This window comes from Salvia splendens, chromosome 4 (assembly GCF_004379255.2).
Source record: "Salvia splendens isolate huo1 chromosome 4, SspV2, whole genome shotgun sequence".
Taxonomy (NCBI): Eukaryota; Viridiplantae; Streptophyta; class Magnoliopsida; order Lamiales; family Lamiaceae; genus Salvia; species Salvia splendens.
Genome location: NC_056035.1, coordinates 18,814,366 through 18,840,927, shown reverse-complemented (window position 1 = coordinate 18,840,927; position 26,562 = coordinate 18,814,366). Strand labels below are relative to the sequence as shown.

Here is a 26,562-nt window from a genome sequence, read left to right as displayed (position 1 = left end):
ATCCCCTTCTTAGAACATATACAAGCCAACGATTGTGAGTCAAAGCTTCTAAAGAAGATACAAGACCACAATTCAGCTTAAACAAGCAGTTCGTCTAAAACGAGCTGCAATAAGCCAACGATTGTGAGTCAAAGCTTCTAAAGAGGATACAAGACCACAATTCAGCTTAAACAAGCACTTCGTCTGAAACGAACTGCAATAAGCCAACGATTGTGAAGTCCAAGCTTCTAAAGAGGATACAAGACCACAATTCGGCTTAAAAATCAAGCACTTCGTCTGAAACGAACTGCAACAAAAGTCCGATTCACGCGATAAAACTTGCCTGAATTAGGACAAGGGAAAGTCCGATCCACGCGATAAAACTCGCCGAATTAGGACAAGGGAAAGTCCGATCCCCAAATTAGGACAACGGAAAGTCCGATCCGAGCGATAAAACTCGCCAAATTAGGACACAAACCAAGTCCGGTCAAAGAAGAGTTCACTTCATCAGACCGAGGACAAACATCAACTTACCCCGTACCTTTATCCAGAATGCCGAAGTGATTCACTTCGCTTTTCGGGGGGGGTAGTGATGGAGTACGTACTAAACAAGCCCAACAGCAGTAAAGCCCAAGAAAGAGTATCAGTTCGGCATGACTAAAGAGTATCAGTCCGGCATGACTAAAGAGTTCAGTTCGGCACAACCAAAGAGTTCGGCCCCAGCCTACAGCTCGGTAAAAGCCAACCAATCAAACTCTGCTCTCAGGTCGGCATCAAGCTCTACTCTCAGATCGGCAAAAGCTGCTCGGCAATAATTCAGCAGTTCGGTCTCAGTATTCGACCGAACTAGGAGATAGTGGACTCATGCAGGATTTCCACCTCCACTACACCCACGATCTATTTAGTGGTGTCAAGCAGTCATTAACTCATGCAGGATAGTGGACCCATGCAAGATCGCCACGATCTCCACGACATCCACTACCTAATAAATGGTGCTGCATGCCACAATCTTGGTTGAATGTATAAATAGAACCTAGATTAGATAGAAGGTTAAGTTCTGTTAAGCTCTCTAGAGATAAAAGATCAAATAGCAAGTCTGTATTGTAAGCTGTAGAAAACAGATCAAGCAATACAACTCTGCCCTCTTTTCTTCCCGTGGACGTAGATTTACCTCAGTAAATCGAACCACGTAAATTCATTGTGTCGTGATCTGCATTTTCCTGCATTCATCACCATCAGAAATTCGCGGATTCATCACCAAGCATGCTTTCGAGTCGGTGATAGCTAATGCAGCATCATCAAGATTCTCATTGCTTAATTTGCGGAATTAATGTGAATCTTGATAACGCTGCATTTGCAGACACCGACTGTTTTTCTTCATGATATCCACGGACGGACTCAGATTATGAAACCAGAGAAACAATTGGATGTTCCAAAAAAAGATCTAATCATCAAAGAAACCCTAGCTACAAATTTGGGGCTAAATCAATAATCTACTTCAACACAAAGCAAATATAAATTCACACAACAAATTGGTGAGACCAATATGATGAGATGATCTATAACTGGATCATGATCCAAACATACCTAATTAGTATATCATGGATGGCCGATCTAATTGAAAAATAAAAGACAGGGTTTAATTAAATAGACAAGTCAATAAGAAGCATGAAACGGAACATTTTGCAGGTAATAAGATGGAACGAAGACAAGGGCTGGATATATATAGAGAGCGGTTGGATTTGTGTTGAAGCAAACTACCATATTTCGAGAACCAGATGTTTTTAGTTCAGGTCTATGATGTTTTATTTATACTACTAAGTTTGGTAATTGGTATTCTTGCGGGACTAAATTAAAGGAGTATATTTTATTTCACCATTTAACATACAAAACATCTCCTAAAATTCGGTGTCATTATCCAAGTATGACATCTATTATGGGATGAAGGGAGTTCTATCAATTTCTATGCAGTACGAGGGATGTCAATTGGGTCAGTTCACCAGGTTTCAAGTCAACCCTACTCAAGTTGCGACTGAGCAGACTATAATTTTGTTATGTTAGAAGTTTTCAACCATAACCCTAAACATTCGAATTTTGGGCTAGCTCAACAGACTAATCGAACTCTTGGAAATAAAATTTACATGTACTACATCTATCTCCCATTAATCGGCACCAATATCCTCTTTTTTGTCCGTCCCAAGTTAATTGACACCCTTATGAGTCACATTCCACTAACTCATTTCACTCACATTTTATTATAAAATTAATATATAAAAGTAGGACTCACATTCTAATAACTTTTTCTACCCGCTTTCTACTACATTTCTTAAAAATCATGTCGAGTCAAATGTTGACAATTAATATGAGACGAAGTGAGTATTCAATTCAATGCATAATGATTAAAATTAATCATATTTATATATTAATACATTTAATTATGATATTTGTTAAACTCAAACATGATTAAATACTAATAAATATGATATACTCCTGTGATAAGAATGACATTAGATAAATCTTAAGTTATTGAATGATTTAATATGTAAGATTATAGGTTATGATGGATCATGGCGCTTGACATCTAATTTAAGATTTGAAATTACAAATATAAAAGAAATGAAATATTAATTGTTTACCCAGTTTAATATGACGTGTATCTATATTTAGGGAGCAATGTCAATTAGGCACTAATTTCACTATATAGTTTTTAGATGAAATTATAATCTGAGAACAACTCTCTATATAGGCAATATAGACAACTCTAGTTCTGGTCACACAAAATATGACTAAGGAAACAAATCACCGTTAGAATACTTAGGAAACATATTAGCCATAAAATACATATAAGTAAAAATTTATGTACGGATTTACTTCTTTTCAAACTCCATACATATTCAACAAAATTTGTAGTGTGTTTTGGTGAATTAGAAATGGAGCTGGTGGTGGTGAAGGTCGCTGGGTGAGATGGAGAGGGAGTTGAGGGGAGTGAGAGGAGGAGGATATAAACAATAAAAAAATCACAAAGAATTACTATCTCACTTTTTTAAAAATAGAACCCTTTGAAATGAAACAGATTTTTAATGTACAATTGGTAAAGTAAGAAAAAGGAAGAGAAAAATTAGTAAAGTAAGAGAAATGGAGAGAAAAAGTAATGGAATTAATGTTAGTGGATTGTGCTCCACTTTACTGCAGTGGTTTGATGTATAGCGGTTTAAAAATTTCCTAAAATAAAAAATTTGAAAGTTTCTACTTTTAAGAGTAAGACTATAATGGAGAGAGTTGCTATTTTGTGTAGTAATATGATGTTAAATTGATGAGGGGGATCAAAGTTTCATCGGCATTCCGACTTGCCAAAGCAGTCATTTTTAGCCACCTATCCGACAAGTCACGTTAGGATTAATTTCAGTAAAAATTGCTAAAAGTAAGAAATCACAATTACAATAAAAATTCATGTTTTTTTACCAAATAATTTAGTTTTGCAGAAAAATTCAAAATTCGATTCTATTTTAATTTTCATTTTAGTTTCGAGAAAAAATCGATTTTGTTTTAATTTTGTCCAATTGTTCGTGAGATGAAATATTATGCAGAATAGAAAAATAGTTGATGGGCTGCAAGAAAAGAAGTTATATTGATGGCGTAAGCATCATTATTATTTGTATATGTGGGGGCATTTATTCTAAATAATTTCACAAAAAAATGAAGTAAAATTATTACAGAAGTACTAAATGAACACCAACTACTGAACTTCGAGGAGCCAGGATAAATACTTTGAGTGACTTGACTTCTATATTTCTTCCAAATGACTTTTGGGAATTTACCTAAATTTACTAGTTTTGAATGATGTAGCGACTTGTAGAAAAAAACACTGCACTCATCGTAAATGAAACAAGTTAAAAATATCTAAGAATATTGCTATTAACTCTTAACTAGTCTGTCGAGTGTATATCCTCCATAATAACATTACATTGAATAATTACTCCATTTCATATGGAGTAATATCAATTTTTCATAATTGCAATTCTTTGTTATTAACTGAACACACTTGCCAATTAATATATTTCAACCACCTGTCTCAATCTTGCCTTTTAACTTAATGGCATGTTTCATATAATAATGTTCTTAAATATGTATGAATAATAGTAATAGTAGTAGTATTGATTGTATTGTCATCATTATTTATAAGAGCATCCACCGGGGCGCATCGGCCGGACGAGCCATGCGGACGATGTATAGAGCGTGGACGATGGGCCTTCGACCACGCATTGTCTGCGGTATCGTCCGCCCCACTGCGGGCGACGCGGACGATACCGCGGACAATGCAACGCGTTTTCCTTTTTTTTTTTTTTTAATTCTTCAAAATTTATATATATACCCCATTTTATACTTCCTTTCACTCTTCCATTCACTCTCATTCTCTATCTCATTCTCTATTCTCTATCTCACTCTTCCATACACCACAATGAATCTCGGTGATTACCCAAGTCCGAATAGTCCGATGTTTGGTGGTGGTACACGGTGGCCGGGTACAGACCCCTGATGAATACCAGCCCTTCGACTCCAACACCCAGTACGATCTCGATTTTAGCACGGATTCATACGGGCTGTCAGACATGGAGCCATCTCCCACCCGCGCCCCCGCCCCACCCCGCCGCCGCCACCGCCTCGAGCTCCACCACCAAGAAGAAGCGGAACAGGAAAAGGGCCCAGAAGTTGCCGCTTCAGGAGAAGAATGAAGAGTTCGCCCCAGGGAGGACGAACTACAACCCGGATAAAACCATCGTCTTGACGAGGTGTCGGATTGATATTTCAGAGGACCCGGTGTTTGCCAACAACCAAAAGCAAATCGCGTATTGGGAGCAGCTCCGCAAGCACTGGGATCATATGAAGAAGCAGGTCAATTTGTTCTCGTCGGAGTACGAGAAGTGCTTAAGGGAGAAGGGCAGCGGTGAGAGTTTGACGGATGTCCGCGATAAAGCGGTTGCGTCGTACATTTCATTGTACGGAGATTTCAAGCATTACAACTCCTGGCTCCTCTTGAAGGACAAGCAGAAGTTCCAAGGAGGGATTCTGCCCCTATCGGCTGCGGCGAAGAAGGCGAAGAACACCGCCGCCGGTGATTATACGAGCAGCGAGAGCGGCGCACCTCCGATGGACCTCAACCAGCCGATGTACGAGGATGAGAGTTCCGGCACACCGATGTCCTCTCGGCGTCCCATTGGCAGCAAGGCTGCCAAGAACAAGGGCAAGGCGAAGGTGACATCCTCACAGGCCCCGACCCCGACCCCGGCCCCAGCTCCGACTTCGGCTACGGGACATGCCTACACGGAGTTGGTGGCAGCCGCCAACCGGAGGACGTTGTTGGACACGCACCACGCCCTCATGCAGTGCGAGGACCCGGGCAAAGCCGAATACCTCAAGTGGATGATCAATGATCTGCGCCGTAAGCTGGGAATGATGTAGAGTATGCTCTTCCTATTATCTGTAGTGAACTTGTTTTTTATTTCTAACTCTTGTAACTTTTTTTAATTAGTAGTGTAGGATTTGCCTTTCATCGTGGTGCCTTTTTTATAATTTTGCATGACATATTTGAAAACATAAAAAATTAATTAACAAAATATTAGTTAAACTATAGGGCGGACTTTAGAGCGTCCCACTATAAGTGGAAGGGTTGGAGGATAGAATGATGATGTGGCGGAGCATAAGGCGCTCTATAGGGCGCCCCGTGGATGCTCCAAGGGAGTAGAATAAGTTGTCTACTACGGACAAAAGTAATAATACTAGTTGATTATTCCTCTTTATAATATAATAATTGTAATAATTGAAAGTTTAAGCATCTAATGCATCATCTCGCGAAAATTATGCCATTCCCTCGTCATGGCAGACAACCTAGTACCAAACAAAACTAGGGGCGTCTTTCTCTCTCTGTTTCTAACAGCCAATTAATCTGCAAGATGCAATTAAGATTTTCTATTCTTAAATCAAATTATTAGATTGATATTTAAAAGCTCAGTGATACTTTTGTAAGTAATGAAACATATTCCACATTCAAGAACTATAATAATCTTCTAAAGTAAGTAAAATTTTAACTTTTGTGGGGAGTTGGGGTGGCGGGTGGGGTTACAACTAACGTAAAGGCGCCGTATAAGTTTCTTTTATATGAATAAAATAGATAATACTTCTTCCGGCCCATTAAAAATACTACATAAAAACTCGCGTCGATTATCAAATATGCAACGCGAGTTTTTATGTAGTATTGTTTTATGAGTTAATGAAAATGGATTAAAGTAAGAAAAATAAAAAAAGTTGAGATAGACATGTTTCCATTTTAGGAAACGTTTCATTTTTAATAATCTAAAAAAGAAAATGTTTCAATTTTAACGGGACAAAGGGAATATATTAAGTTGGCCCAGTACAGATTCCCACAAATTATTACTCCCTATATATAATATATCTAGATGATGTTCGGTTTCCTAAATAAAATAATAACAAGATATAATCTAGGATTGACTTATGAGATCATTTTAGTTATAGGGGGTTAGGTATGACTAATTATTTCATAATTATCCATCTAGTATTGAGTTGTCTCATGAACCAAACATACTGTATATTTAATTTTAGGATATAATCTTGCAAAACGAACACCCCTAACTGATCTACAGTCTATCGATAGCATAGAGATAGTACCCTAATTATTCATTGCTACAGGAGATAAATAAATGTTTATTAAAAATTTTTTTATTATTTACTATATAGTTGGATTATGTAGATAAGAAATGGTAGATTATAAATAGAATTATCTTTATAAAAAACACTAAAAAACTAAACCATTGCCCATTTAATAATCCTAGCGTATATGGCCTATACGAGGCCCATTCTAAATGTGTAATTGCCTATACGAGGCCCATTCAAATAGAATATCTCTAAATTTGAAAAATGTATGTTAGAGTGTTTCCGAAAATTTACTTCTTTCATAATTAGACATAAGTGCACCGTCTACAAATTAAGGCGATAAATTAGGTTGTATGCACTTTGGAGCCACTCAGATTTTAATTAAAGTTAAAGGTTTGACAGAAATTGATTTTCATTGATGAATTAGACACGAGCTTTAAAAGAGTTTGTTTTCGAAGGATTGGATTGAAAGAGTTGATTGCTGAATTGTGTGGGGAAGAAGAGAAGGTAAGATGTATAGGTGTTTAGGGCACAATTGCATAAACATTTGAAAAGTTGAAGGAAATGGGGAGGGCTCAGCGGCGCCATATATTCATAGCTCTAGGGTTCCTTTTGCTTGTGGGAATCGCCATTCACTTACGCCTTTGGGCTATCCATCGGAGAATCTCTTCCAACGATTCCCAGCTTTTGAGGTTTCTTCATTTTTATCCCCCTTTTGCTGCTCAATTTACTGATTTTTGGACTCGATTCTATTGTGTTTTTTTTTTCAAATCAGAATTTGTTGGTGAATTGATGTTAGGTGAATTCAAACGTTTGACTAGTATGTTCGATTACTTGGTTGTAGACAACAATTTGATCTTGCTAACAGAGAAGCTATGGATGAATCTGCAGAGTGGAGAAGAAGGTTTGATTTGGAGTTTGATAAGGCTGCCAAGTGCTCTACGGAACTCGAACAAGTATGTGTGCTTCTTTTTTCCCCAGAATTTTTTTAGTATCACTCACATTGAAATTGCTAAATTTACCAATTTCTAGGCACATTTGGAAAACTTGTCTAGTTTTTTGGTATTTTACATCTCTAAATCTAGCTCCTCGTCTGCATAGATGAAGAAGGCCACTGGAGAAAAAACAAAGGTCCTGAACAAGAAAATGGAAATGTTGCAAAAGGTCCCTCATCTTTTCAACTTCGTTTTGGTTTATGAGATTCTACTTCACTGAAAATGCTCATTGCCAGGAAAATGTGGATTTGCTCGAGCGAGTGGAGTCGTTGAAGCAAGAGCTTGAATCGGAGAAACTAAAATGCAGCCTGCACAACATGTGATGCCCGATTTTGCTTGGCGCTTTCAAACATTTTTGGATCCTCGAAGCCCCAGACTCGATCCGATACCAATGCTCATTATTTTGTGTTGTCAATGCCGATTGTCTTTGCATTTGAACATATTTATGAATACGAAAATGTTTGTCCAGCGGTATAAACGAATATGGTTCTACTGCAGATGATTTCTCATCCAAACTTCCATATTCCACATAAAAACTAAATGTATGTTCAAAACAACACTGTTTCACATTGTGACCAGATTTAAAACAAAAATGGAAGCAAGATCTAAACACACGCCTAAGTTCGAAAATCAGCATTGGATAGGGAAACAGTAACTTTTCCACGAATTCTATAAAACCACCGAATCAGTGATAGGGATCTATCTATTTGCTTGACCAACGGGGTTAGGAAAGGGCGCAGAAACAAGTAGCAAACTGCAATCAATCATCGAGTCTCGCGATACTTCTTATTTTGCGATGATTGTATAACATGCTATCGAGAAGCCAGAGACCAAAAATTCAGTAGAAAGGAAGGAGACACAGCAAACCAGCACAGAAAAGCCATGGCTGTAGCCGACATGAATCTTGTGCAGTGGTTGAGATTACATTTATCAAGATCGTTTCCAATGAGGACGGTGATACCAGCTGATGCACAGGCTGCAGCGAATGTCAGAGTGGAAGTGATCTGCAGTAGACAGTATATGCATTTAGAAGAACAGGAAAATGTACATCACACTGGACTGAGAGATACAATTGTAAAGTGCAAAATTCTTCAGCATAATTAGAAATAAGCTTCAAAATCGACTGAAAATTTTGCAAGGGTGTTTAGATAAGAACGAAAATGCCGGTTAGAAGAATGTAAGTGAATACTGACAACTTATAAGAGCTTGAGGGAACACCAGTACAGCACTACAACCAACAGCTAATAGTTGAAAATAACTCAAATGGCTAAATAATGAAATTTAATATTTGTGTTAAAGAATTAACAAAAATATAACCAAATTCAGGAAGGGTAAAGACCATTTTGAGCATGATAAAATAAAAATCACCTTATAGTTGCAGACATATGCTAAGGAATAAAGTAACAAGTATCACTAAAACTATATCAATGTAACATACTATCTCAACACCTAAAATTGATATTAAGTGTACCATGTGTGGCTTTTACAACTACAAGAAAAGAGTCTAGACATGCTAAGGTTAAAATGATCGAGGCCAAACACATAACTACCAAAGAAACATTTATAATAAAAGGCACTTCACTTAATAACTTTTAGGAAAGTTTCTTACCCCATCACCAATAGCAAATAAACTGACAACTCCAGAATTTCTGAAACTTCGCCTCACCATGAGAGCATATACATCAGTGAGGGCCAGAGACAGGCTCCATATACTTTGCAAACCAACTGCACCAACAAGGTAGCTAACACAAAAGAAATTCTTTTTTTATCAATAATCTGTTCCGAAAAATACCACATCTCATCAAGAAGAAAAAGTGGTCTACAAATAGAAGCATAAACCGCAACTTCATTAAATGCATCATCCCGGCCAAGTATACGAGCTAATTCCACATCGCCCCCAACCAACAATACATCCAAAGTTTAAAAGATCTACTAAAATAGCAACTTCATTTCACCTTCGATGAAGCTATGGTAAAATAAAAGTTTCCTTTAACATAAATATTCACAAAAAAAGCATAATTCAGGTCTCCTCATGATGATTAAAGGCAAATTCTAAACTTGCAACACTTAGAAAATACTACGATTGCTCTGCCATTTAGTCATCTACAGCATAATCCCGAGATAGTTATCGTTTATCAACACCGTCTATAACCACAAGCTAAAAAAAGGAGAGTTTTTAATTCAATATATCAAATTACAGGCAAAATTCAATACTTATAAAAACTTTACCAAACCCTAAACCCTAATTACAGAAAAATATCAAATCATCGAGAAATTAGGGCGGTTAAATATTCACCGGAAGGCGGTGACGGAGGGGAAATCGGAGGTCGTGGCCATGACGCAGAGAGAAATGGCGGCGAAGGCGAATTGGCAGAGGCGGAGGACGAGAGCGCCGGTGGTGCCGGACATTCCCTGAACATCTTTCATCCTAACCCTGGGAGGCGCGGCCTCCGTGGTCGGCGGAGGAGCCTCCACCGGGTGCACCGCTGGCCCGCTCATTTGGGTATTCCTTCAGTATTCGCCCATCGATTCAACACTAGGAATAAATGTTTATTTATAAAGCGTGACGATAAAATGGGAAGAGAAGAAGAAAATTTTGATTGATTGTGAATGAGAATGATTGTGGCGGAGGCGCAGAGTGGTGACGACGGTGGGTGGGTAAGCTTGCAATCACCACTGCTGCTGCTGCTTCAAGTGGTTTTGCTTGAAGCGTTTGTTGTTAGCAACTTTAACGCTAAAAAATAAAAGGCATATATAATACTCCCTCCGTCCCCCAATTTGAGTCACTCTTTTCCATTTTGGGCCGTCCCCCAATAAGAGTCACTCTTCCCACTTACCATTTTTGGACATCAAAATTACCCTTCATTACACCAAAAGTCAAAGGGGCCCCACATTTCACTACCTAACTCCATTTATTACACCACACATTCAAACTTTTCCTTAAAACTCGTGCCGAGTCAAAGAGTGACTCAAATTGGGGGACGGAGGGAGTATATATCTAAAATAAGGTTGAAGCGTGTTTTTGTTGGTAGCAACTTTAACGCTAAAAAATAAAAGGCATATATATCTAAAATAAGGAGTACTACTATATTTTTTTTATGTTTCAACTCAAATTTTCCATCACTATTCACTCCATTCATTAAATTCTCATGTTAATGTATTTGTTGTAGGTGAAGACTTTTTTTCTATTAATATAAATTTACGTAGTTTTATTATTATTATTTTTATTTTTTGATGATTGTGTTTCATGCACGGTTTCTATTTTTTGTGTACAATAATTTAATATTATATACACATTTTTAATAAAAAATACAATGTATCGCGTGATACTATTTGATAAGTATAAGATATAAGTAATGTGTTTGCGTAGTTTCGTGTAATTAATGATCAGAGTTATTAATATTTAATTGGGGGAATTATTCTTTTTTCCTATCAAGTATCAAGAGAGGAACAAAATAAAAATAAAATATTATTTCTATGCAATATTCTATCTATTCCGATCAATAGTCATAATATCTGTACCATAAAAATTAGTTTTCTCCTATTCTAGTAAGTTTCTCTCTTTAATAATGTTTTACTCATTCTCAATTAATAACAACTCAACTACTTGTATTCAAATTCAAAGTCTTTCCGTTCCTTAAAAATAGAGATTTTAGACTTGAAATAAATTTTAATGCACAATTTGTTAAGTAGAAAAAAAGATAGAAAGAAAGGGTGATTAGATTATTGTTAGTTAAATATGGATTTCATAATACTATGCGATGGACCATATCTATTAGACTATTACTAAGATTATATATAGTAGATGACAAAGTATATAAATTTCATAATCATGATATCACGTATAAGAACAAAAAAAAAAGAAAATAGTGATGGTAGTAACACATGTGGTGTAGAAGATATGAGGAAGCTTGTTTACGAGGTTAGTGCCTTCTTGATTATCTCCCTTTAATCTCTATGCCCCATTCAATTTAATTAAATGTCAAGAGTTTACAATGTATTTAGAAAAATATCTTGTTTTTGACAAAACAATAAGTACTGTAGTTGTGTATGTGCGGCTTATAGTCATGTCTTGTATTAGTAAGTAGAACCTTCCACTTAATATAATCCGTAATGCAAAAGAAATTGAATGATCATGCCAAACAAGTTGAAAATTTTATCAAGAAGGAATATAATCTAAGAATAATATATGGCAGCGAAATCCTCTGATCGTTGGGTTTTACATCCAAATAATCTAAGGAAAGAAATGGAAAAGGCGCAATATCTTAGGTTTTCTCAGTGATGAATGCGACAACTATAATTTCTAGCTCGATCTTTTATGCGATCGGCATGATTGGCATTGGCAAAACATTTGTTGCCAATCATTTGTGTACTCTAGAGATATTGGGACATATTGTTTGAGAATATAGGTTTCTTTGTTTAAAGCAAATATGATACACTTGCTCCGTGTGCAATTTTCCAGTTTTGTCGTCGCTTCAACACGTACTTCAAAAGGTTTGAAATTCAAGAATTGAATAGTGATAAACTCAATTACGAGTTTGATTAGTTCGAATGATCGAAAGTAGGTTCTGATAAAATGATACAAGTTCACGGCTTCCATCCTAAATTTTGGTTCTGCATGCATGTGCGGCTATGGACATTGTATCTTATATTAGCAAGTTGAACACTTCACGTAAGATCGAGATAGAAGATCGAGATCCTTCTACCACCCATAAAAGTGTGACTCCTTCTCTTAACGAACAACAATTCGGCTATCACGCACGAATCACACCAATTAACGTGAGGGTCGGCGGTCACACACACGGGTGGCGCGGAGAGCTTCTCCGTCGGCAGCAAAAGTAGGGTTTGTGCATTACGCAAGTAATTTGGGCAAATAATTCTTCATTAATTGAGAGACGGAATTAATGAATGCCCTATTTATAATATCTACGAAGCTTAATCCTATACATCGGAAAAGAACCAACAAAGAAAACCCGACGGAGCTTATAATTTGCTCAAAATAAATAAAATAAGTTCAACACTTAATTAAATAAAAACATAATGCTCAACGCTAAAATAAATAAAACATATACTGCACTCCTTGCTGAAGATACGCGCCTATTTGGCGATGTAGACGTAGTCGTGGAGGCGGTCTGAAGATACACTACCTCCTGCGTAGCCTCCTTCGGCTCTTCTTCCTCCCGTTCCTCCGACTCCTCTTCAATTGGTGGCGTCAGCTCCCTTGCTTCGCCCGACGTCACCTCCTCACTTTGGACGTCCCCTTCAAGGTCAGCCGGCGTGCTAGAAGTGTTCGTAACATAGTCACATGTATACTCTAGTGATATTGGGACCTAAGATGAAGTTGGAATCAGTTGGCTTGGCAACACTTGGAAATATGTTAAGTGGGAAGTCGAAGAAGGAGGAGTGGTATTCTGATACGGTACCAATCCAGCAGGCTCCGCCAACCCCAATCCAGTCTCTCCCATCCACCGGTGAAGCCGAAGGAGCATTGCAGGAATCGGAGGAAGTCCCGGAGGTTCAGCAGCTTGAACAACCGTCCATCGCGAAGTCGAAGCCGAAAAGGAACGCGCGTCAGCCTGAGAAGTTTGGCGACTACGTCTCCAAATAGTCTTAGTTAATTAGTTCTTTTTTATTTATTGTTTTGCTATTTTTGGACATTAGTAATTTTATTTTTATTTTGCAATTAGAGTCGGGCGTAATTATAAGCTCCGTTTCGGGTTTTCTTTGTTGGTTCTTTCCCGAGATGAACTAGGATTAGGAGTCGAACCAACCCTAGGGTCCTTAGTCTATAAATAGGGCAATGATCATAAACTTTATTCATGAATAAAAATATTACTTTTGCCCACAAACCAACGTGAGTTACCCTAACCCTAGTTTCATCACTGCCCGACGGAGGAGTTCCGCACACAGCCAGAAGCTAGAATCTCCGCCGACCCTATCTCAGGGCGCCGGAAGTTTGTATTGATCGCCGAGCAATCCGCCGCCGATCACCGTTAAGGAATTGAGTCCTTAACATCTGGTGCTTTCATCCAATACTCATGAAACGTGACAACAACAACGGAAAGTCGGTTTGGGGACAGAATCGGTAAGATTCTTACCCGGTTAACAGGTTCGGGGGGCGTCCACCATTCGGAGGCTGCCGCGACGGAGGTGGGCACTTCCGATCGTCGGGGGACGACGGCGACATGGAGGGTCGCCCAACGGAAGACACCCATCAAGAAGATCACGTAAGAGTTAAACTGGATCGATTGTTGGAGAAACTTGATCAATTGGTCGTATGGAGGGAGGAGGCCGATCGTAAGTTCGACAATCTAGCCCCTACGATATCGCGCGACTTTGACATGCCGCTCGGGGGTCGACGACGGGGATGACCCACCATGGGACAATAATAGAAGAAGGAGACCGATGGAGAGGGGGGTTTCTCGGCGGACCCCCTCTCCATCGGTCTCCTTCTTCTATTATTGTCCCATGGTGGGTCATCCCCTTGGTTTCCGTGATGGGCCGCCGGAAGAGAGGACTCGTCGCGAGGAGAGGGGTCGAACAGGCCCCAGCTGGGAATTTCAAGGGGATCGACATCATAATTTCACCGATCCCGCTACGTGTTGGGACCCACCGCAGCGTTACAAATCCCACGTTGAGGGCTATGAGAAACCACAGAGGGCTAAGATGCACCCACCTCGATTCAACGGATCTGACGCAACTAATTGGGTGTCGAGGGTTCAGTACTACTTCGACCACGTTATGATGCCCGACGCCGAGCGTCTGCACTACGCTGTAATGTTGTTTGATCCGCCAGCGGTGGAGTGGGTTTTCGATTATTGCGCGAACAATGATTTCGTCATGTGGCAGGATTTCTTGGAAGACGTCGACATCGTTTTGACAGACAGAGTTTTAAGAATTATTATGGCCTTCTCGCCAAGCTTACGCAGACAGGAACGGTGCTGGATTATCATGATACTTTCAAAAAGTACCTCAACAGGGTGCAAGGGGTCCCGGAATCGGACTTACTCACACTCTTCATCGCGGGCCTTAAACCGGACATGCAGGAGCGCATGCGGTTACATCGCCCCTCGTCGCTTGCAGCCGCGATGGCCTTGACGTTGGAGTTGGTAGACATTCAGGCAGATCGTGGCCAGCCACCGGCTCCGTCTATGAGTTCGCGTCGGCCTTGGCAGAATCGGGAGTCTCGAGGGCAACCAGGGGTCCCCTCTTCGCAGCCCCATTCTCAGCCCCCATTGGGATCCGCCCCCACAGCGGGCCAGCTGGGTCGGGGTCCGGATCAGCCGCAGCCGCCGATTATACGGGTCTCCCAGGCGGAGAAGTCAAAGCGGTCCAGGTTGGGTCTTTGCTGGCATTGTCCCGAAAAGTGGGTGATGGGACATGTGTGTAAACAACGCATTCTCTGTTATGCGGATGATGGGGAGGAGCTTGAGGAGCCTATGTTGGAGGAACCCGTCGCAGCTGATGTTTCACACATTCACGCCATGAACGGAGGTCGACGGTCTCGCTTGGGTATGGACTGGCTCGAGTCATTAGGAAAAGTTACGGCAGACTTTGAGGGAAAGACTCTGGAATTTGTTCAGGGCGATACCCCCATCATTTGGAACTGGATTGTGCCGCCTCCGCAGCGTATCAGCTTGCAATCTTTGGCGGCACTGCTCCCTACAAATGAGCTTCTGTAATGTTTTGAAATCATGCTGCTAGACCCGGAGTCGCTGTCGCCTCAGCCGACCGTGGAGGAGTTTCTGCCGGGTCTGTCGGCGGATTTGTTGTCGGTGTTGGAGCAGTTTCGGCTGGTTTTCGGCTTGCCCAGCGGGATACCGCCTGCACGCGCTTATGATCATCAGGTGCACCTCTTGCCGGGTGCCAAGCCGGCCAATGTTAGACCTTACCGTTACCCTTACTTCCAAAAGAATGAGATTGAGCGACAGGTGAAGGATATGTTGGATCAGGGTATTATTCGACGGAGCAGCTGTCCTTTCTCTTCTCCGGTACTTCTAATCCGAAAGAAGGATGGCTGCTTTCATTTCTGCATTGATTATCGTGCCTTGAATAACGCTACAGTTCCAGATCACTTCCCAATCCCTACAGTGGATGAGCTTTTCGACGAGCTTGGCAAGGCCCGTATTTTCACCAAATTGGACTTGCGTTCGGGATACCATCAAATCCGAATGCACGAGGAGGATGTTTTTAAGACGGCCTTTCGTACTCATGATTGCCACTTTGAGTTTCTGGTTATGCCATTTGGCCTAACGAATGCCCCATCCACATTTCAATCCGCTATGAATGATATCTTTCAGCTGTTACTGAGAAAGTTTTTGATTGTGTTCTTCGATGATATCTTGGTTTACAGCCCTTCGCCCGAAACCCACACTCAGCATTTAGCAGCGGTTCTGGGGGTTTTGCAGGAGCACAGTTTCTTCGTCAAGCTATCGAAATGTTCTTTCTGTAACTCGACGGTGGAGTACTTGGGTCATCTGGTCAGTGACGGGTTACTTAAGGCGGATCCGTCTAAGATAGACGCAATGACAGCGTGACCCCAACCGAGGAATGTGAAGCAACTTCGGGGTTTTCTGGGTTTAACTGGCTACTACCGTCGTTTTGTCGCTCAATATGCCCTAATTGTAGCCCCGCTTACTGATCTGCTAAAAAAAGACGCGTTTGAATGGTCCCCTTTAGCGACGACAAGTTTTGAAAATTTGAAGAAGGCAATGACCAGCGCACCCGTTCTTCGCCTGCCCGATTTTGATCAGCCCTTCTGCGTTGAAACCGATGCCTCGGATCTCGGGATCGGTGCGGTTTTGCAGCAGGATACCCACCCCATTGCCTATTTCAACAAAAAATTGGGACCTCGTCGAAAAGTCGCCTCGACCTATCACAAGGAATTATACGCTATCGTGGAGGCTATTCAGAAATTGCGCCAATATTTACTTGGGCGCGAGTTTATCATACGGAGCGACCAAAAGAGTTTGAAAGAGTTGCTTCAACAAGTGGTCCAAACCCCGGATCAGCAGCTATATGTTCGCAAGCTGATGGGGTACAAGTTCGTGATCGAGTACAAAAGGGCAGCACGAATAAGGCTGTTGACGCTCTGTCTCGCCGCGAAGAGTCGCCGACTGCAGACATGAGCTCGGCCGATGAGGAGGAGGCGGGAGGAGGAGGCGGTCACCGACGAGGATGCAGGTCAAAGCTGCGCTCTTCTTGCAGCGGCAGCACAACCGGTTCTGCGGCTTATAGAGTTGTTGAAAAGCGAGACACGATCGTCCCCTGAGATGCGCGAGATTGTGAAGGATATCTTGGAGGGTCGGGCACCACCCCACCTATCTTTTGTAGTTGGCCTGGTTAACTATAACCGCTGGATTTACGTAGGGTCGCGCTCATCTGGCTGCATCCCTATTCTGACAGAGTACCATAGTTCGCCTTCGGATCAGGGTTTTGAGCAGACTCTGAGGCGGGTATCCGTGGGATTTTACTGGCGTAATATGAAGAAGGATGTGAAGAAGTTTGTCGAGGCTTGTGTTGATTCCCAGACAACCAAATATTCCACACAAAAGCCTGCAGGGTTGCTACAACCCTTGCCTATCCCGTCTCAGGTTTGGGAGGACGTTTCAATGGATTTCATCACGGGTCTCCCTCAATCGCGAGGCTACATGATGATCATGGTGGTAGTGGATCGCTTGTCTAAGTACGCGCATTTTGCCCCTCTACCGACCCGTTTTGACGCGCTGAAGGTGGCCCATTTATTCATCAATACGGTGGTCCGTCACCACTGGTTTCCGAAGACATTGGTTTCGGACCGTGATTCCGTTTTCTTAAACCAAGTCTGGGGAGAGTTGATGCGCCTTAGTGGTACGAAGTTGAATTTTTCTACGGCCTACCATCCGCAGTCTGACGGGCAAACTGAGGTTCGCAATAGAGGGTTGGAACAGTATTTGAGGGCTTTCATTGCGGATCGCCCGTCTAAGTGGGCTAATTTCTTACCTTGGGCAGAGTTAGAACTAAATTGCTTCCATCACGCGGGATTGGGGATGTCCCCTTTTAAATCGCTTTACGGACGCGAGCCCCCAAGTCTGATCTTCGCAAAACCGTCGGCCGCGACCCCACCATCGGTGGCTGATTTGATTACTCAGAGGGGGGGAGCTTTTGGTGGAATTGCGCAAGAATTTGGAGCGGGCGCAACAGCGGATGCACGACTCGGCTAATAAACACTGTCGCCATGTGGAATTCAAGATGGGCGATAAGGTGCTACTTAAGTTGCAGCCATACAGACAACACTCAGTGGCGCGACCCCAGTCCGCCAAGTTGGCATGTCAGTTTTATGGACCTTTTGAGGTTTTGGAACGGATAGGCCAGGTGGCTTATCGCCTGCGATTGCCGGAGGGTAGTAGGATACACAATGTATTTCATGTGAGCCTTTTAAAGGCCTTTGTCGAGGAAGAAGTCATGGGCGAAGCCATAGCGTTGCCGTCGGAGTTTTTCGGAGATAGGCCAGTGGTGTATCCGGTCCGAGTTTTAGCCCGGAGGGTTCTTTGGCATGAGGGTGAACCGAGTGATCATGTGTTGGTTCGTTGGTCAGATGACACAGAGTCGCCGACGTGGGAGCCGCTGGAGTTGATCCGACGTCAGTTTCCAAACGTTCTCCTTGAGAACAAGGATTTTGTTATCGGATGGGGGGGTTGATACGGTACCAATCCAGCCGGCTCCGCCAGCCCCAATCCAGCCTCTCCCGTCCACCGGTGAAGCCGAAGGAGCATTGCAGGAATCGGAGGAAGTCCCGGAGGTTCAGCAGCTTGAACAGCCGTCCATCGCGAAGTCGAAGCCGAAAAGGAACGCGCGTCAGCCTGAGAAGTTTGGCGACTACGTCTCCAAATAGTCTTAGTTAATTAGTTCTTTTTTATTTATTATTTTGCTATTTTTGGACATTAGTAATTTTATTTTTTATTTTGCAATTAGAGTCGAGCGTAATTATAAGCTCCGTTTAAGGTTTTCTTTGTTGGTTCTTTCCCGATATGAACTAGGATTAGGAGTCGAACCAACCCTAGGGTCCTTAGTCTATAAATAGGGCAATGATCATAAACTTTATTCATGAATAAAAATATTACTTTTGCCCACAAACCAACGTGAGTTACCCTAACCCTAGTTTCATCGCTGCCCGACGGAGGAGTTCCGCGCAAAGCCAGAAGCTAGAATCTCCGCCGACCCTATCTCAGGGCGCCGGGCGCCGAAAGTTTGTATTGATCGCCGAGCAATCCGCCGCCGATCACCGTTAAGGAATTGAGTCCTTAACATATTCCATATTGAAGAATAAAGTAGTAGTAAGAAAATGCACAACTTTAATTTACATGATATATGCTTCCATTTGAAGCATGACACATCGACTTCTTATCCTTTACTGCTAAATTCATGTCATTTAGCAAGCAACCATTAGTATTGAAAGGGTCCATAAAAAATGAAAGGTTGTGGACTTTCTTACTTAGAGCATCCACAACGGTGGACGGCGGCCCCGCGTCTGTCCGTGCCAGCGGCGAGGACGCATACCGCCGCCTCTGGCACGTGCTGCTCGATGCATCGAGCAGCGCCGTACCAGCGAGCAGGCGACGTGGCGGCTTACGATTGGGCAACAACATAGCCGTTGCCTTTGAATTATTTTTTTTTATTTTAAAATTTGATTTTTAATTACATAAAATGATAAAAAAAAATAAAAAAAATATATTTTCCAAATCCCAAAAATATGGCCGTTTTTTTCCCGTTTTTCTGAATTTTTTTGAATTTTTTTAAATTTTTTTCCCCAAAAATCATTTATAAATACATACATTCATCATCCATTTATCACATCAAATCATCTCTCATTCATAATTCTCATACAAACTATCAACACATTCATCCCTCACTCAAAACCTCAAATGGATTTCATCCATATTATAAACACATTCATCATCCATTTAATTTTTAGGATTTTAATTATGTCGTTTTTATTTTATTTGCCATTTGTAATATTATTTAGGTTTTTTTAATGAATTTTAGTATTATTGAAATGTTTTTGTTTAATTGAATTTTAAATTAATTGTGCTCGTCCTTGCGGAAGAGCATAGCTGTGGATGTTGTGCTCTTGCCAGAGAGCAGGCAGAAAAAGTGGGGCCGGGCCCACAACCGTGCCGCTGGCAAGAGCACGGTTGTGGATGCTCTTATGAGTTTTGACCCAGTTTTAATAGGGCTTTATTTGGATTTATTTCCAAATTTGAAAATATTGCAAGTGTTGGTATTAAGTGGATCCCATATACAAATTGGAATATCTTGGCTATTTTAACCACTCTGGAAATCCAATTTCTCATCTTCCACTCTCCATATGTAGTCATGTAGGCTTTCTACTTTTACAGATATTGAAGGTAAGAAGTTGCCCCAACCTTATATATATTGAAAGAAATGGATTGTCTTATAAGTTTGTGACATGTTATAACTAGACGAGAGAATAAATTACATCCAAGCCACTCGAATTTGAGAAAGTGAATCATGTTTCCTTATTAACGGAGTATTTTAGAGTCTACAATTCTTAATGTCATGAATGTTGGCTATCCGATTACACAAAAAGAATTTGGAAAAAATCAGAAATTTGCACCCGAAAAATGGTTATACACTTCACCCAAAAAGAATATGAACGAATCAGAAATTTGCACACGAAAAATGGTTATCCACTTCACCCGATACCCTACCCGGTTATATATTTGGGTATCTGACTACACGAAAAGAATTTGCGTCCAACAAAATAAAAAAATATACTTCATGTGTAAATGAACAAAATAATTAGAGAATTGCACTCATGTTATTGACTGAATGGAAATTTATAATTAGTTTGATATAAATTTGATTTAATTAGAAATAATGTGTAGTTTAAAATGTTGGAATCTTAAATTTAAGATGTCCGGTCAATGAAGTTTGACCAATAATAAATGTGACGAGACATTTAATTTTTGGAAATTAAATGATATAGCGTCGATCTACGTTCCGCGCAGATGACCGTAGTATATTCACTTTCTTAAATCCGATTCCCGGTGAGTGAGAAATAGTGGATAAAAGTTGGTCACATTGTAGCTTTTGATAAATCTATGAGTTGAAAGTGTAAGGAGTAATTAACTAGTGTTAATTATCTCACATAGGAGATGAGACTCATCTTTAAATGTGTGTTTATTAAGTGACTTATTACACTTAGTAATTATCGTGGACTAAGATGGGTGAAAGAGCCCACACGCTCGTCGAGCCGAGCCGTGCCCGTGCCCTTGGTCTTTGGGCTTGGTTCTTGGGCTTGTCCCTAGATCCAAACTTAATGTTTTGGACCACCTCAGTTTTGGGCAGCAGCCTGATCAACTCGACATGTTGCGCCTTGATCAGCAACTTGATCAACTCGGCCTGTTGCGCCTTGAGCGATGGCTTGATCAGTGTCTTGATCAAGTCACGAAGTCCACATGTGACGGTTGCACTATGGCGTGTACAGCGTCTAGATTCAACGTAGACCACTCCAGCTTTCAAACTCGTAACGGCCGGCGGTTACAGGCCCGCCATGATGACAGCCATCAAGGCTGAGTTGACCCCCGCAGTGGACCAAGCCTATAAATAGGCTAGTCATTCCTTGCATTAGGATATAGAACAAGATACGAATATACTCACAAGCATCATATTATCTCTGCATTGTTTTTCTTCCCGAAGCTCTGCCCTCTCCTCTTCCAGTTCGTCGGAGCTCTGTTGATTGCGGTGCTGCTTCACCAGAGACGTAGCCGTTTTATCTTTGGGGACGACACGCCAAACCGAGAGCACTACCAGGACGTATCTCGTCTTGCGAAAAGAGGCCTCCTCCACTCGGCTAAGTTTAATTTCCTTTGACAGTTTCGATTTTCGTGTAATTTTCAGTTTTCAGTTCTTCTTTCGTGGGTTGTATTACGCTCGGTATTGTTTATCTCTTGTAATTCCAGTAAGAAGGATCCCAACATAAAATTTGTCAATTGTTGCATTCTTCTCCCCCAAAACAAGGAGTTGTTATTATTGTTGATTTCTGATTAAATGTAAAAATTCAGCCATATTCTACCCATCCTCTTACTATGCCAACCAAATTAATTATCAATAAAATACTCTTTGCAATTTATGAGTTTGTTGAACGTCTGAGAAATGGCCACTTCGTCTATGTCTTTGGCTGGTAGTAGAGTGTCAGTATTTGAGTTTGTGAAGTAGCGGTTCGCGTATGTGGGGATCATATCTCCTTATATCTCTCTATATACTATGCTCGTTATTCAATTACTATCAATCAAAATAAATCATGCAAATAAATTTTGGATGTTCATTAATAATTGGGAATAGTATGATTGGGAGAGAAATAGGAAATGACCATATTTTAGATTTCCTACTTGAGGGAAAATGGTTCTGGCATTGTAGAACTAGAGAACCAGAAATGCCTTCGTTAGTCACCTTGCATAAGAAATATTGATGTCGTAAGTGCAAGCGAAGCTAGTGATGCAAAGTTAGACATGAAGACACGCTTAGATAAACTTGAACTTGAATAGACACTCAGCAAAGAAAATTTCGCATGGTCAAGTGCTTGCGAATCTTCGTCCTTACATAAATGTGAAGGAGTTGTTCATCCATAACTATTGTGCAATGGATTATGCTTATTGGTGAAGTGATTCTTCATGTCAGTTTTACAAGCATTGAATTGGAGGGATTGAAATATTTTTTACCATCTTCCGTGTTTGGAAGAACTTCATTCTCTCACTCTTTTCAGCCACAACATTGAGCAGATCATACGATTATTCACTAGTAATTCCATTTTCGTTAAAAATATATTTGGGAGTACAGTTCTAATGTCATGGAGGTTGCATTGATGCAAAACTAATTTGAATTAGATGAGGGATATTACATGTTACAGGAAATCTAATTTCTTGTTTTAATAAATTTTGTTATAGTTCAAAAGAAAAGCTAGGTTAATATGATGAAGTAGGTGTATGTAGAAACCCTAACTTCGTAATTAAGTTGTGATGATGTGTTTTGCTTGGTTAGTTATATCTACTTATTTTTAAACAAACGTGGTGATATTACCTATATGGGCGATGTTATCTTTTCTCTTCTGAATAGAGGTTGGAAAACAGGTATTCGTAGGTAATATATTTGGGTATCCGATGCAAGTATATTGTGTACCCAAAAATCCTAATTTATTTTTTTATAATAATCTCTTCCACTGTATTTTGTAAATTAAATTTGATGAGATGAGACTACGATATGAAATGGTGCCATGAGCCGCGATCCAAATGGGGATATAAAGGGCTAAATCCCCTACTAAACTATTTTTTCCTGTTATAAAATTTTTTAATTTATCAAAATTTTTATGTAAATTGTTATGATATAAATAAATCACTCAAAAATATATTTTGAAATGAAATTAGTAAATATCTACCAATAATCGTTTTGACATCGGTCTGATCTGATCTCTGCCCATATGATGTGATTGAATAAATTCCTAATTTTGTACTTATTCTTAAACCTTAAATCTTAAGTTTATCGAAGAATATAAACATCAAATAAACTTTGTAAAGGAGAAATTAGTATTATAATTACGTATAAAACTGTAAACCTTTCACTTACCTCACTATTACTAATGATAAGATTGAAAAAAACCTTTTACGCATGAACCTCAATTTATTTTGTCCGTTTAATTCATACTATAACTACACCCGATGCACAGATTAAAATAATCAACGCCTAATTTCTGATCGGAATTAAACTCACCCAACAAAACTGATACTACTATTTTTTAATGTTTAAGCTTTCATATTCCAATACCATTTACTATTAATTAATTTAATGCGCATAAAATGAATATCTTTTTCTCCCTGATTTGAAAGACTCACTTCGGTTGGACCATGAGTCTCATTGTAAATGAAACTGAGGCTTGTATTTGCACCAAAATAATTATGGGCATATACATGCACAATAATGTTGACAAGTTATATTTTTGTAATTATTAATTAAAATGCAATCACCGTGAATTATATTTGTGTATGAAACACATAATTGAGACCTTTCAATTGCAAAAAATAGTTTTAAACAGTGTATTTAATGAACATTATTGTGGAAACTTATTTTTCAAATTTCATCAAATAGATTGTAACTATTGCTTGAGACGTGGATTGCATTTATATATATATGAAATTTGTGATTGGAAATTGGAATCAGAGAAGTGAGACGTGGATTGCATTTATATCATTAAACTGCCAAGATGGAATTTGGAAATTGAATTTATAATTTTTATATAGATGAAGACAATTACAACAAAACTCCCCTTTATATATGTACAGATAGATATATGAGTGTATGACGAGATACTAGTAATGAATTTATTGAAAGTGATCTTGGTTTACATAATTATATGAGGTTAATAGATAAAATATGAGTAATTATTTTCATTATATTGAGTTGAGAGTGCTCAAGTAAAGAAACAGTAAAAGGAAGACTGTCACTGTGTGGTAAATATGACTATAAAGAAGGAGAAGGTGGACAGTTGGATAACTGCCTTCATATTTTTAGTTATTAACACTATAAAACTTAACTAAACCCTTCAATTCTCACATTTCTTCTCACTCTCCCACCACCTTCATCCATGGCGTACATGAGACTTGGTTCCAAATCGGAAGCCTTTCATCGCGACGGCCACACTTGGTAGCCACTATTCCATCCGATTACTGTTTCACGCCTCCAATTCTGTGTTTATACACTCAATTCTGCTTTTTTTCTTATCTAAATGATGATTCATTCTATGAACTACGCTTCTTATTTTTCGTTTTTATTCATCGATTATCGATTGGAATCGAATGTAATGCTAATACATGATAATATAATGTTTTTTCCTTAACAGGCAGTGCACTTCTGGTTTACTCAGCGATGTAACAGTTGAAATTGGGGAAATATCGTTTCATCTTCACAAGGTGAACTTTAATTTCGAAGATTTCGTGGTAAATTAAATGAAAAAGAAGTTGATGTATGTTGAATTGTTTACATGTTACAGTTTCCTCTGCTATCGAGAAGTGGATTGCTCGAGAAGCTTATTTCGGAAATGCCTAATGCTGATGGATCGCCTTGTGTTTTACAATTGAGTCAGCTTCCCGGTGGAGCGAAATCGTTTGAGCTAGTTGCGAAATTTTGCTATGGTGTCAAAATCGAGCTCACATCGATGAATGTGGTTAGTCTTCGATGTGCATCTGAGCACCTCCAGATGAGTGAAGAGTATGGAGAGGGGAATCTGATTGCACAAACCGAGACGTTTCTCACGGAAGTGTTTGGAAATTGGACGGACACGATTAAAGCACTTGAGACTTGTGAGGAGGTTCTGGTGCACGCGGAGGAGCTCCACATTGTGACGAGATGCATACATTCGTTGGCAGTGAAGGCGTGCGCGGATCCTAATTTGTTCGGATGGCCTGTAGCAGGGTGCAACGAGGCAGGACGGCCTTCAGGGGCTGGGTTTTGGAACGGGATATGCACTGGTTCAAAGAACCTATCAGTGACTGAGGATTGGTGGTATGAGGATGTGTCCTTCCTTAGTATGCCTCTGTATAAACGGATGATCCAGGCTGTGGAGGCGGGAGGGATGAAGGCCGAGAATGTGGCGGGGGCAGTAGTGTTCTACGCCAAGAAGTATATACCACAGATGAATAGGCAGTCCAGCTTCAAGAATTTGAAGACTTATTCGACTATCTCCATCCCTTCTGAGTCGGACCAAGGGTCGCTCCTTGAGGAGCTAGTGGAGTTGTTGCCTTACAAGAAAGGCGTGGTGCATACGAGGTTCCTTCTCAGGCTGCTACGAACTGCCATGGTGCTGCAGGCGAGTCAGCCGTGCAGGGAGAATCTGGAGAGGCGAATTGGGCTGCAGTTGGATCAATCTGCTTTGGAGGATCTTTTGATACCAAACATTGGATATTCTGTGGAAACGTTGTACGATATAGACTGTTTTCAGAGAATTCTGGACCACTTTATGTCGATAGAACAGGCTTCAACGGCTGTTTCTCCGTGCATTATTACGGAAGAAAGTCAGATGGCAGGAGACGGGACGAATTCATTGACATCTTTAACCATGGTTGCTAATCTTGTAGATGCTTATCTTGCTGAAGTTGCTCCTGATATTAATTTCAAGTTTCCAAAGTTCCTGTCTCTTGCTGCTGCCATGCCTGACTATGCTAGGCCGATTGCTGATGGAATTTATCGCGCGATTGATATATATCTCAAGGTTAATAGATCTCACTGCTCACTTTGAATGCAATATGTATGCATCTTTGTGTTAATTTTTACTGCATCAGGCGCATGCTTGGCTGGGAGATGCGGATCGGGAGCAAATGTGTCGACTGATGAACTGTCAAAAGCTTTCGTTGGAGGCCAGCACTCATGCTGCGCAAAATGAGAGGCTGCCTCTGAGGGTTATTGTGCAAGTCTTGTTCTTTGAGCAGCTGCGGCTGCGCACATCAATCTCCGGCTGGCTATTTGTCTCAGACAACCTAGATAGCTCCCAGGATCCGAGCTCGGTTCTTCCAACATCCAAGTGGCGCTATAGGGATGACAGGACATCCGACATGGAGGACGTGAGGGAACGTGTTAGTGAGCTTGAGAAGGAGTGCCAGACCCTGAGAGAGGAGTTTAGGAAGCTTAAAACAAAGAGGAGTTGGAATATATTTTGGAGAAGAAGCAATGCTAAGGCCCAGAAACCATGCAGCAACGAGAAGAAGCATCAGCAAAAGAGCGATTTGGCAAGTTAAAAACTTCTGTGCGTTGTATGAATTGTTTAATGAAGACGACAATATTTTCATCATCTGTTATAACAACGCTCCGCAAAATAATCCTCAATGCATATCACTTGTCGCTTCTTCTCCGGATATATTTATACCTTGTG

At 40.4% G+C, this 26,562-nt stretch overlaps 3 protein-coding genes across 4 annotated transcripts; 2 read left to right on the top strand and 1 right to left on the bottom strand.

Moving 5' to 3' along the window:
- Positions 1–6,943: 6,943 nt before the first annotated feature.
- On the top strand, positions 6,944–8,140 carry LOC121799014. Of its 2 annotated transcripts, none has more exons than XM_042198321.1 (4): positions 6,944–7,340; positions 7,517–7,604; positions 7,750–7,812; positions 7,880–8,140. In XM_042198321.1, exons 1-4 carry the CDS (start codon positions 7,213–7,215, stop codon positions 7,964–7,966), a joined length of 366 nt encoding a protein of 121 aa, XP_042054255.1. In that variant the 5' UTR covers positions 6,944–7,212; the 3' UTR covers positions 7,967–8,140. The 2 variants fall into 2 exon arrangements, with proteins under 2 accessions (XP_042054255.1, XP_042054254.1); XM_042198320.1 differs by having other exon boundaries at positions 6,946–7,340; positions 7,493–7,604.
- Positions 8,141–8,145: 5 nt separating this feature from the next.
- On the bottom strand, positions 8,146–10,352 carry LOC121799013 (CASP-like protein 5A2). Its single transcript, XM_042198319.1, has 3 exons — positions 9,940–10,352; positions 9,253–9,385; positions 8,146–8,647 (listed from the first exon to the last, which is right to left on the bottom strand). Exons 1-3 carry the CDS (start codon positions 10,140–10,142, stop codon positions 8,456–8,458), a joined length of 528 nt encoding a protein of 175 aa, XP_042054253.1. The 5' UTR covers positions 10,143–10,352; the 3' UTR covers positions 8,146–8,455.
- Positions 10,353–24,257: 13,905 nt separating this feature from the next.
- LOC121799508 (BTB/POZ domain-containing protein At5g03250-like) lies at positions 24,258–26,539 on the top strand. The gene is made up of 4 exons (XM_042198901.1): positions 24,258–24,341; positions 24,538–24,607; positions 24,688–25,905; positions 25,976–26,539. Exons 1-4 carry the CDS (start codon positions 24,283–24,285, stop codon positions 26,426–26,428), a joined length of 1,800 nt encoding a protein of 599 aa, XP_042054835.1. The 5' UTR covers positions 24,258–24,282; the 3' UTR covers positions 26,429–26,539.
- The last annotated feature ends 23 nt before the right edge of the window (positions 26,540–26,562 follow it).